Here is an 11,213-nt window from a genome sequence, read left to right as displayed (position 1 = left end):
AGGAAAGGAGTAAGGAGGGAGGGAGGAAAGGAGGAAGGAAGGAAAGGAGGAAAAGAGGAAGGAAGGAAAGGAGGAAAAGAGGAAGGAAGGAAGGAAAGGAGTCAGGAGGGAGGAAGGGTGGGAGGATGGAAGGAAGGAAGGGAAGGAAAGGAGGAAAAGAGGAAGGAAGGAAAGGAGGAAAAGAGGAAGGAAGGAAGGAAAGGAGTCAGGAGGGAGGAAGGGTGGGAGGAAGGAAGGAAGGAAGGAAGGAAAGAAAGGAGTAAGAAGGGAGGGAGGAAGGAAAAGAGGACGGAAAGGAAGGAAACCTGATTTTTATTAGTTTTGAAATCGTTTGGTCCCTAAAATCGTAATCACGATCAAATTTCGATTAATTGAGCAGCCTTAGTTTATACTGAGTGTAAAACTAGAGTATAAATAAAATTGAGCAGTAATTTAAGTATTTTTTCTTAACCAGTGACTTTCATTTCATTTGTATGTTTTCTTGATCAATTTTAAACGACTGATTTTCCCTTTTTTAATTAATTGTATTCCTGGTGTGTAGCTATCGTTCTCTATTAATGCAGATTTAATCCATTTTTAATGAGTTTCTTCTCTCTTGAATCCATGATGTCACTGTATGTTTAGCGTCCGGTGTAGATGAAATCTAAAAAAAGATAAAAAATACAAGCAGATTAGTTTATTGAGAAAGTAGAAATGGTTTGATGATGCTCCCTGAAACCAGACTGTAAATGTGTTTATTTTAGGGCTGTCAGTGTTAACGCGTTAATCACGATTAGATTAATGCAATCCATAACGCGTTAATTTTTTAAAATCACATTTTAATGTTGCAAGCCTTTTTGTCCCTTCTCCTCCCCCGTAGACGGCTCCTCTAGCTGTAGCGCTATGCTTTGAAGTGGCCTCCTGCAGTAAACCTACCGCGCTGATGGAAAGTAAGAGAGCTACTGGACTTTTGAACGGCTTGTTTAACTTTAAAACACTTCCAGACGCTTCAGTTGACAAGTCAAAAGTAAAATGCAACCTGTGTCAAACGGAGTTTAACTACCACCGGAGTACGTGGAGTTTGAGTTAGCACCTCCACGCTAAACACCCAGGTGCAGCCAAGCCAGCCTCAGCTCCACCAAAGGACCATTTTGGAGTGTGGGAGTCGCAGCAGAGCCGTGATTGATTCCCAGTTAAGACACTCTGGTAAGAAATGCTTTACATTATGGGCTTAAAACTGCCTTCAAATGGAAAATAACAGGAGTTTAAACATGCAATTCAAAACGCGATTAATCGTGATTAACTATGGAAATTCTGCGATTAATCTCGATTAAAAAAAAATATCATTTGACAGCCCTAAAAATTATATATATTTATTAATGCAGCTATTTATATGATTTTAACATTTGTCCACTCTTCTCTTTATTTTCCCCACAGGCTTATAATAAAATTGAGGTTATTAAAATACAATAAAATTCAGATGTGAGTCATGCTGGTTTTATTTTGAAGGTGGTGTTGGTTTTATTTTGAAGGTGGGGTTTTCCCGTCTTACCACGGTAGTACTCTGGGTTGAAGTTTTCGTAGATGGGGTAAAGAGGATTCTCCTGTTCGCTACGATGTTTTCTGGCTCTCAGCACGTCACGCACACACTGATGCAGGAAGGCGTACTGGCACTGCAACGCACACACACACACACACACACACACACACACACACACACACACGGACACACACACACACACACACACACACACACACACACACACACACACACACGGACAGGGAAAAGTTTAATTAACACCTTTTATATGGATTACTGGAAAAAGTTGTGTTTCTGTACCAATGTACTGCCGATATAGCTTTTAGTAGTAATTCCCCTAGGAAGGAGGGAGGGAGAAAGGAAAGGAGGAAGGGAGGAAGGAAAGGAGGAAGGTAGGAAGGAAAGAAGAAGGAAGGGAGAGAGGAGGAAGGGAGGAAAGGAAAGAACTAAGGAGGGAGGAAAAGAAGGAAGGAAAGAAGGAGGGAGGGAGGAAGGGAGGAGGATAGAAGGGAGGGAGGAGGGGAGGGAGGAAAGAAAAGAAGGAAGGAAAGGAAAGGAAGGACGGAGGAAAGAAGGAAGGGAGGAAGGGAGGAGGATAGAAGGGAGGGAGGAGGGGAGGGAGGAAAGACAAGAAGGAAGGAAAGGAAAGGAAGGAAGGATGGAGGAAAGAAGGAAGGAAGGACAGAGGAAAGAAGGAATGGAGGAAGGTAGGAAGGAAGAAATGAAGGTAGGAAGGAGGGAAGGAAAGAAAGAAAGGAGGAAGGTAGGAAGGAAGAAATGAAGGTAGGAAAGAGGGAAGGAAAGAAGGAGGGAAGGAGGGAAGGAGGAAAGAAGGAAAGAAGGAAGGACCAGTCAAAACAGACGGGGTCAAATTGACCCGGGAGGACGACAGGAAGTTTAAATGCTGGTTTTAGGGTGTGTACCTCGGTCTGGACCATGTGCTGGCGGTGCAAGGAAGGGAGGAAGGAAAGGAAGGAAGGAAGGGAGGAAAGAAGGATTTAGAGTGTGTACCTCGGTCTGGACCATGTGCTGGCGGTGCAAGGAAGGGAGGAAGGAAAGGAAGGAAGGAAAGGAAGGAAGGATTTAGGGTTTGTACCTCGGTCTGGACCATGTGCTGGCGGTGCAAGGAAGGGAGGAAGGAAGGAAGGAAAGAAAGGAAGGAAGGATTTAGGGTGTGTACCTCGGTCTGGACCATGTGCTGGCGGTGCAAGGAAGGGAGGAAGGAAAGGAAGGAAGGAAAGGAAAGAAGGATTTAGGGTGTGTACCTCGGTCTGGACCATGTGCTGGCGGTGCAAGGAAGGGAGGAAGGAAAGGAAGGAAGGGAGGAAAGAAGGATGTAGGGTGTGTACCTCGGTCTGGACCATGTGCTGGCGGTGCAAGGAAGGGAAGAAGGAAGGGAAGGAAGGAAAGGAAGGGAGGGAGGAAAGGGAGGAAGGATGTAGGGTGTGTACCTCGGTCTGGACCATGTGCTGGCGGTGCAAGGAAGGGAGGAAGGAAAGGAAGGAAGGAAGGGAGGAAAGAAGGATTTAGAGTGTGTACCTCAGTCTGGACCATGTGCTGGCGGTGCAAGGAAAGGAGGAAGGAAAGGAAGGAAGGAAAGGAAAGAAGGATGTAGGGTGTGTACCTCGGTCTGGACTATGTGCTGGCGGTGCAAGGAAGGGAGGAAGGAAAGGAAGGAAAAGAAGGAAGGATTTAGGGTGTGTACCTCGGTCTGGACCATGTGCTGGCGGTGCAAGGAAGGGAGGAAGGAAAGGAAGGAAGGGAGGAAAGAAGGATGTAGGGTGTGTACCTCGGTCTGGACCATGTGCTGGCGGTGCAAGGAAGGGAGGAAGGAAAGGAAGGAAGGATGTAGGGTGTGTACCTCGGTCTGGACCATGTGCTGGCGGTGCAAGGAAGGGAGGAAGGAAAGGAAGGAAGGAAAGGAAGGAAGGAAAGGAAGGAAGGAAAGGAAGGAAGGATTTAGGGTGTGTACCTCGGTCTGGACCATGTGCTGGCGGTGCAAGAAAAGGAAGAAGGAAGGAAGGAAGGAAGGAAAGGAAGGAAGGATTTAGGGTGTGTACCTCGGTCTGGACCATGTGCTGGCGGTGCAAGGAAGGGAGGAAGGAAAGGAAGGAAGGGAGGAAAGAAGGATTTAGAGTGTGTACCTCGGTCTGGACCATGTGCTGGCGGTGCGAGGAAGGGAGGAAGGAAGGAAGGAAGGATTTAGGGTGTGTACCTCGGTCTGGACCATGTGCTGGCGGTGCGAGGAAGGAAGGGAGGAAGGATGGGAGGAAGGAAGGGAGGAAGGAAGGGAGGAAGGATGTAGGGTGTGTACCTCGGTCTGGACCATGTGCTGGCGGTGCAAGGAAGGGAGGAAGGAAGGGAGGAAGGAAAGGAAGAAAGGGAGGAAGGAAGGATGTAGGGTGTGTACCTCGGTCTGGACCATGTGCTGGCGGTGCAAGGAAGGGAGGAAGGAAGGAAGGAAGGAAGGAAGGAAAGGAAAGAAGGATGTAGGGTCTGTACCTCGGTCTGGACCATGTGCTGGCGGTGCAAGGAAGGGAGGAAGGAAGGGAGGAAGGAAAGGAAGGAAGGATGTAGGGTGTGTACCTCGGTCTGGACCATGTGCTGGCGGTGCGAGGAAGGAAGGGAGGAAGGAAGGGAGGAAGGAAAGGAAGGAAGGATGTAGGGTGTGTACCTCGGTCTGGACCATGTGCTGGCGGTGCAGGCGCTGGTCGAACACGCAGCCGTACAGGTCGACGGTTCCTTTCGAGTCGACCTGCTGCAGAACTCGATCCAGAGCGATGAACGTCCCGGTGCGTCCGACGCCGGCACTGAACACACAAACATGAAGAACTGTTCATCCATCACATCTCAAGTAGGGCCGGACGATTATGGCAAAAATCATAATCACGATTATTTTGATCGATATTGAAATCGCGATTATAAAACACGATTATTCATAGATGTAGCACAACCAGAAATAAATTAAAATCAAGAAATATATATATAATGATAATTGGAAATAATAATAGCAATATGTAAAAAAAAATAAATAAAAATAAATAGCCAAAACCCACCAAAACAAAAATCCCCTGGCTGGTCGTGTTGCCATGGTGACACCATGATGGTGTTCACTGTGTCAAGCAGTTCCCACCGCACAGATATTAATATATTATGTAATCCATACATCCCAACTCTCCCTGACGCCCGCACATGAGACACGATCTCCCGGAGTCTGGAGCGAACGAGCAGTGAGTGACTGCGGGCGCGTGTGTGTTTCTCAATGCAGCGCGTGTGAGAGCCAGGGTTATTATAGTTAACTAAAACTAAAACTAGCAATGAAAAAATAATTTAGTTAACTGAAACTAAAATAAAAACTACAATTAAAACTAAAACTAAAACTAAATAAAAACTATAATGAACGATGTAAAACTAACTAAAACTAAACTGAATTGCAGATAAATTCATCTTCGTTTTCGTTGTTGTTTCGTTTTCTCCTTCGGTTACTTCCTGTCCTGCATCAGCCGTGGTTAAAGAATGAAATTAAAAAGGACTTGACAAACCATATTTAGTGTCACTTATTCTTTCATCCTTTTCAGCTTCAACAAGTCAAGGCTTTCTCTTAATACCTGAAAAACTAAAACTAAGACTAAAACTAAATAAAAACTAAACTGAAACTAGTCAATTCCTCAAAATAAAACTAAACTAAAACTACTAAATCACTCGTTGAACTAACTAAAACTAAACTGAAATAAAAAAGCAAACTGAAAAACTAAATAAAAATAAAAACTAAAGAAAATTTCAAAACTATAATAACCTTGGTGAGAGCGCAGCGTCCTGATAGCTGTGTGATCTGTAATAGCAATTTCAACTCCTTTGTAAAAATACCCAACCTCCCACCTTCTCACCAAGATATCAGAATTGTAAATTCAGTTCCTTTGCATCTCTACTACCTGAGACACCAACTCAAACCCTGTGTATTTTAATTTAGGTTGTCTAGACCTCTTAATTTCACATTTCAGGGGGTCGGTGCCGATACCTGCGAGAGACAAAAAGTGTTGAATCACACCTTAGGTAGGAGGCTGACCCCACAGCAGACATAGGACGTTAAACACACCCCAGAGGTGGGCCTTTCTCTCAGGTATAAATGTTCATGTTTCCCAATGTTCGGGGTCTCTCTTCATTCAGAACCGCTCGCAGGAGGAGAAGGAGGAGAAGGAGAGGAAGAAGAAGAAGAAGGAAAAGAAGAAGGAAGAAGAAGAAGAGGAGAAGAAGAAGAAGAAGAAGAAGAAGAAGAAGAAGGAGAAGAAGAAGAAGAAGAAGAAGAAGAAGAAGAAGGAGTAGAAGAAGAAGGAAAAGGGTCTCTCTTCATTCAGAAACCGCTCGCATGTTTTGTTGATTGACCTTTTCTTTGCAAAGAAAATAAAACCTTGTCGGCCGGCAGAAGTCTCTATTTCATTCTTCACCAAAAGCGCAGGATTTCAACGACAGATCTCACTGAAGACGTGTCAGTCCTACCTTTCTTCTTGTCAACCAAAGGCCTTTATATAGTTTTTATAATCATGGGAGGCCAAAATCGATATCGCGATTAAAATTCAATTAATCGTCCAGCCCTAATCTGAAATACAAACTGAAACACGAACACACAGGTCCTACCTGCAGTGGATGACAGTGGCTCCGGTGCCGGGGGATCGGTCCACGTAGTCTCGGACCGTCCTGACGAACTGGATCAGTGACTGCGTGCTCTCTGGGACTCCGTGATCGGGCCACACCGTGTAGTGGAAATGACGAAGGACCCGAGGGTAATTACAGCCGCTTTCCTGTGAGTGGGGGGGGGGGAGTGGGTGGGGGGAGTGGGGGGGGGGGGTGGTTAATTATGTATTAATATATATTTATAACAAATAGTCTGAATTATTTGAGTCTAAATGAACTGGCAATAAAGCAGGGGTGTCAAACATGCGGCCCGAGGGCCAGAACCGGCCCGCCGAGAGGTCCAATCCGGCCCAGTTTCCTTCTTCCCCTTTTCCTTCCTTCCGTCTGACCTTCCTACCTCCCTTCTTCCCTGTCTTCTTTTCTTTCCTTCCTTCCTTCCTCCCTGTCTTCCCTTCCTTCCTTCCTTCCTTATTTTCCTTCTTGTCTTCTCTTCTCTTCCTTCCGTCTGTCCTTCTTCCCTTCCTTCCTTCCATCTGTCCTTCCTACCTCCCTTCCTCCCTGTCTTCTTTCCCTTCCTTCCTTATTTTCCTTCTTGTCTTCCCTTCCTTCCTTCCGTCTGTCCTTCCTACCTCCCTTTCCTTCTTGTCTTCTCTTCTCTTCCTTCCGTCTGTCCTTCCTACCTCCCTTCCTCCTTGTCTTCTTTTCCTTCCTTCCTTTCATCTGCCCTTCTTACCTTCCTTCCTTCCTTCCTTCCTTCTATCTGCCCTTCTTCCCTTCCTGCCTTCCATCCTTCCTTCCGTCTGTCGTTCCTACCTTTCCTCCTCTTTACCTTTCCTCCTCCCTGTCTTCTTTTCCTTCCTTCCTTCCTTCCTTCTATCCGCCCTTCTTCCCTTCCTGCCTTCCATCTTTCCATCCTCCCTGTCTTCTTTTCCTTCCATCTTTCCTTCCTGTATTATTTTCCTTCTCCTCCTTCTTTCCTTCCTTCCGTCCAATCCGGCCCAGTTTCATTCTTCCCCGTTTCCTTCCTTCCGTCTGACCTTCTTACCTCCGTTCCTCCCTGTCTTCTTTCTCTTCCATCCTTCCTTATTTTCCTTCTTGTCTTCTCTTCTCTTCCTTCCGTCTGTCCTTCTTCCCTTCCTTCCTTCCGTCTGTCCTTCCTACCTCCCTCCCTTCCTCCCTGTCTTCTTTTCCTTCCTTCCTTTCATCTGCCCTTCTTCCCTTCCTTCCTTCCTTCCTTCCATCTATCCTTCCTACCTTTCCTCCTCCCTGTCTTCTTTTCCTTCCTTCCTTCCTTCTATCTACCCTTCTTCCTTCCTGCCTTCCATCTTTCCTTCCTGTATTATTGTCCTTCTCCTCCTTCTTTCCTTCCTTCCTTCCGTCCTTCCTTCCTTTTAATGATCCGGCCCACATGAGATCAAATTGGGCTGCATGTGGCCCTTGAATGAAAATGAGTTTACCCCCCCCCCCCCCCCCCCGAGATAAAGGACTGTAAGAGTTGCAGTACCGAGGTGATCTTGAACTCTCGGATGGTCCACTCAGGCAGGACGGACTCCGACAGCATCTGAATGACGAGGTCACCGTAGTAGAGCGGCTCTCTGTCTGCAGGCCAGTACTGATCACACTTCACCTGCAAAACACAAAGCCAAGCAATCAGAGCATATCAGGCATGTGTCATTAAAACTGTAGAGTCGTTCACTGGGTCTTTTTTTTTTAAATTGAAAAACGTTAACCCTCCTGTTGTCCTCGAGTCAAGGAAGGGAGGAAGAAGGGAGGAAGAAGAAAGGAAAGGAGGGAGGAAGGAAGGAGGGAAGGAAAAAGGGAAGGAAGGAAGGAAGGAAGGGAAGAAAGGAAAGAAGGGAAGGAGGAAGGAAGGAAGGAAGAGAGGAAGAAGAAAGGAAGAGAGGAAGAATAAAGGAAGGGAGGGAGGAAGGAAGGAAGGAAGGAAGGGAAGGAAGGAAGGAAGGGAGAAATAAGGAAGGAAGGAAGGAAGGAAGGGAGGAAGGGAAGAAAGGAAGGAAGGGGGGAAGAAGGAAGGAAGGGAAGGAGGAAGGAAGGAAGAGAGGAAGAAGGAAGGAAGGGAAGGAAAAAGGAAGGAAGGGAAGAAGGAAGGAAAGGAGGAAGAAGGAAGGAAAGGAGGGAGGAAGGAAGGAGGGAAGGAAAAAGGGGCCAGTACTGATCACACTTCACCTGCAAAACACAAACCCAAGCAATCAGAGCATATATCAGGGATGTGTCATTAAAACTGAAGAGTCGTTCACAGGGTCTTTTTTTTAAATTGAAAAACTTTAACCCTCCTGTTGTCCTCGAGTCAAGGAAGGGAGGAAGAAGGAAGGAAGGGAGGGAGGGAGGAAGAAGAAAGGAAGGGAGGGAGGAAGGAAGGGAAGGAGGAAGGAAGGAAGAGAGGAAGAAGAAAGGAAGGAAGGAATGGAGAAATAAGGAAGGAAGGAAGGGAAGAAAGGAAGGAAGGAAGGGAGGGAGGAAGAAGGAAGGAAGGAAGGGAAGGAAGGAAGGAAGGGAGAAATAAGGAAGGAAGGAAGGAAGGAAGGAAGGGAGGAAGGGAAGAAAGGAAGGAAGGAGGGAAGGAAAAAGGGGAGGATGGAAGGAAGGAAGGAAGGAAGGAAGGGAAGAAGGAAGGAAGGAAGAGAGGAAGAAGAAAGGAAGGGAAGGAGGAAGGAAGGAAGAGAGGAAGAAGAAAGGAAGGAAGGAAGGGAGAAATAAGGAAGGAAGGAAGGGAAGAAAGGAAGGAAGGAAGAGAGGAAGAAGAAAGGAAGGGAAGAAAGGAAGGAAGGAAGGAAGGGAGAAATAAGGAAGGAAGGAAGGAAGGAAGGAAGGAAGGGAAGAAAGGAAGGAAGGAAGGGAGAAATAAGGAAGGAAGGCTTTTCATTTAAATAAATACGTTTGTGCAGTTAAAGCTCGTCAAAGTAGCGTTACTCTTGAGAAAACTTAGTATTATGGAGGACTTACCCGTCCTTTCTCAACGCACTGTGTAACCATGACGATGTTGTAGACGCCGTGCTCCCACACCATCCTCCAGAAGTCGTCCTTGGTGCCGGGCAGTGGGCCCTGAGTGGCGATGTACTCCCTGCGGTAGTTATTACCCTACAGAAGAGAGAGGGGTCTGGGTGAGGATGTGTGTGTGTGTGTGTTGGGTGTGTGTGTGTATGATTGTGTGAGTGTGTGTGAGTGTGTGTACGTACAGGTATATAGCTGGCGTTGATGTAATCGGAGCAGGGGTCGTCTTCCAGGTACGACAGCTTCACTCTGATTGAATCATCTGGAAAACAGAACATTTAAAGTCTGTAAAGTAAGAATAAATATGAGTTCTGAGTTTGACATACCACAGAAAAGTGTGTTGTTAACCACCCTGCCAAATTTGAATGATTAAAAAAATCACCAAATATATGAAATTAGGCTTCAAAGTTGTGTAAAAATCAGCCTCTGAAGCCCCGCCCCCTACCAAGTGTCACCTGTCAATCAAAGTCACCACCTCTACCAGAAACATGGACGCTAGGTGCGAGAGCTTTCTGCTGCTAACTCAGCTGCTAGCTCGGCGGCTTTTTATCCTTCCGTCTTTCCTCCTTTCCTTCCTTCCTTCCTTCCTTCCTCCCTCCTTCTCTTTCTTTCCTCCCCCACCCTTCCTCCCTTCCTTCTTTCCACTGTCCTTCTTTCCTTCCATCCTTCCTTCTTTCCTTCTTTCCTCTGTCCTACTTTCCTTCCTTCCTCCCCTTTCTCCCTCCTTCCTTCTTTCTTCCCTCCTTTCCTTCCCCATTCCTTCTTCCCTTTCTTCCTTCCTTCCTCCCTCCTTCTCTTTCTTTCCTCCCCCACCCTTCCTCCCTTCCTTCTTTCCACTGTCCTTTCCTTCCTTCCTTCCTTCCTTCCTTCCATCCTACCTTCCTTCCTTCGTTCCTCTGTCCTGCTTTCCTTCTTTCCTCCCCTTTCTCCCTCCTTCCTTCCTTCTTACCTCCTTTCCTTTCCCCTTCCTTCTTTCCTTTCCTTCCTTCCTTCCTTCCTTACAATCTTAACTCTTGTTTTTAGTTTCCGCAGCATCTGAACGTTCTCTCGTCAAGTTATTAATGTTTTTTTTTTATCACCTCAAGCCTCGACCCTCAGACTGGCACATCGCCGTCGCCATGGCAACAGGTGCAATCTCATTAATTAAAGCTCTTGCTTTAAGCTTCCTGTCGTCCTCCCGGGTCAAATTGACCCCGTCTGTTTTGACTGTTCCTTCTTTCCTCCCTTCATTCATTCCTTCCTTCCTTCCTTCTGTCCTTCCTTCCTTCCTCCTTCTTTCCATTGTCCTTACTACCTACCTTCCTCCTTTCCTTTCTCCTTTCTTCCTCCTTCCTTCCTTCCTCCTTTCCTTCCTCCCTTCCTTCTTTCCTTCCTTCCTTCTTCCTCCTTCCTTCCTTCCTTCTTCCTCCTTTACTTCTTCCTTCCTTCCTTCCCTCCTCCCTTCCTTCCTTCTTCCTCCTTTCCTCCCTTCTTCCTCCAGCTCCCTTTCTTCCTTCCTTCTGTCCTTCCTCCCTCCCTCCTTCTTTCTTTCCTTCCTTCCTTTCTTCCTTCCTACCTTCCTCCCTTCTTTCTTTCCTCTGTCCTTCCTACCTACCTTCCTCCTTTCCTTTCTCCCTTCCTTCCTCCTTTCCTTCCTCCCTTCCTTCTTTCCTTCCTCCTTTCCTTCCTTCCTCCTTTACTTCTTCCTTCCTCCTTTCCTTCCTCCTCCTCTCCTCCCTCCCTCCCTCCCTCCCTTGACTCGAGGACTGTGGAGTGTTAAGAGATGCTTCAGTACTAACATGGCAGGATGTTGTTGTAGCGGTTCTTCCCTCGGTTCTCGGGCAGCCGGGCCACGTCCATCGTCTGGTTGCGTCCCACGTCCTTCAGATCCTGAACATAAAGACACGGGGTTCATATGAAGAGGACGAGTATTAACACAAAGAGACACGGCAGCAGGGTTTTACTGGAGCATTACGTCATCAGCTAAAACTCTGATCTGGTTTAACCCTTTATAGGACACTCATTGAAAGGAAGGAAGGAAGGAAGGAAGGAAGGGAGGGAAGGAAGGAGG

The 11,213-nt window shown here is 46.7% G+C and overlaps 1 protein-coding gene across 1 annotated transcript in view; it reads right to left on the bottom strand.

Annotated features, from left to right (window-relative positions):
- Nucleotides 1–149: 149 nt before the first annotated feature.
- Nucleotides 150–11,213, bottom strand: part of LOC128354797 (receptor-type tyrosine-protein phosphatase beta-like) — a gene marked incomplete at its 5' end in the record, with an annotated part of 23,081 nt that continues 12,017 nt past the window's right edge. Inside the window, 8 exons of the mRNA XM_053314952.1 lie at nucleotides 150–643; nucleotides 1,532–1,652; nucleotides 4,194–4,329; nucleotides 6,155–6,318; nucleotides 7,656–7,778; nucleotides 9,116–9,250; nucleotides 9,349–9,425; nucleotides 10,942–11,032. Coding sequence (XP_053170927.1) covers nucleotides 621–643; nucleotides 1,532–1,652; nucleotides 4,194–4,329; nucleotides 6,155–6,318; nucleotides 7,656–7,778; nucleotides 9,116–9,250; nucleotides 9,349–9,425; nucleotides 10,942–11,032 — 870 coding nt within the window. The remainder of the gene's footprint in view (nucleotides 644–1,531; nucleotides 1,653–4,193; nucleotides 4,330–6,154; nucleotides 6,319–7,655; nucleotides 7,779–9,115; nucleotides 9,251–9,348; nucleotides 9,426–10,941; nucleotides 11,033–11,213) is intronic.

Source organism: Scomber japonicus, unplaced genomic scaffold (assembly GCF_027409825.1).
Source record: "Scomber japonicus isolate fScoJap1 unplaced genomic scaffold, fScoJap1.pri scaffold_599, whole genome shotgun sequence".
NCBI classification, from domain to species: Eukaryota; Metazoa; Chordata; class Actinopteri; order Scombriformes; family Scombridae; genus Scomber; species Scomber japonicus.
The sequence above is the reverse complement of the archived record's forward strand: the minus strand, read 5'-3'. Positions and strand labels throughout refer to the sequence as shown.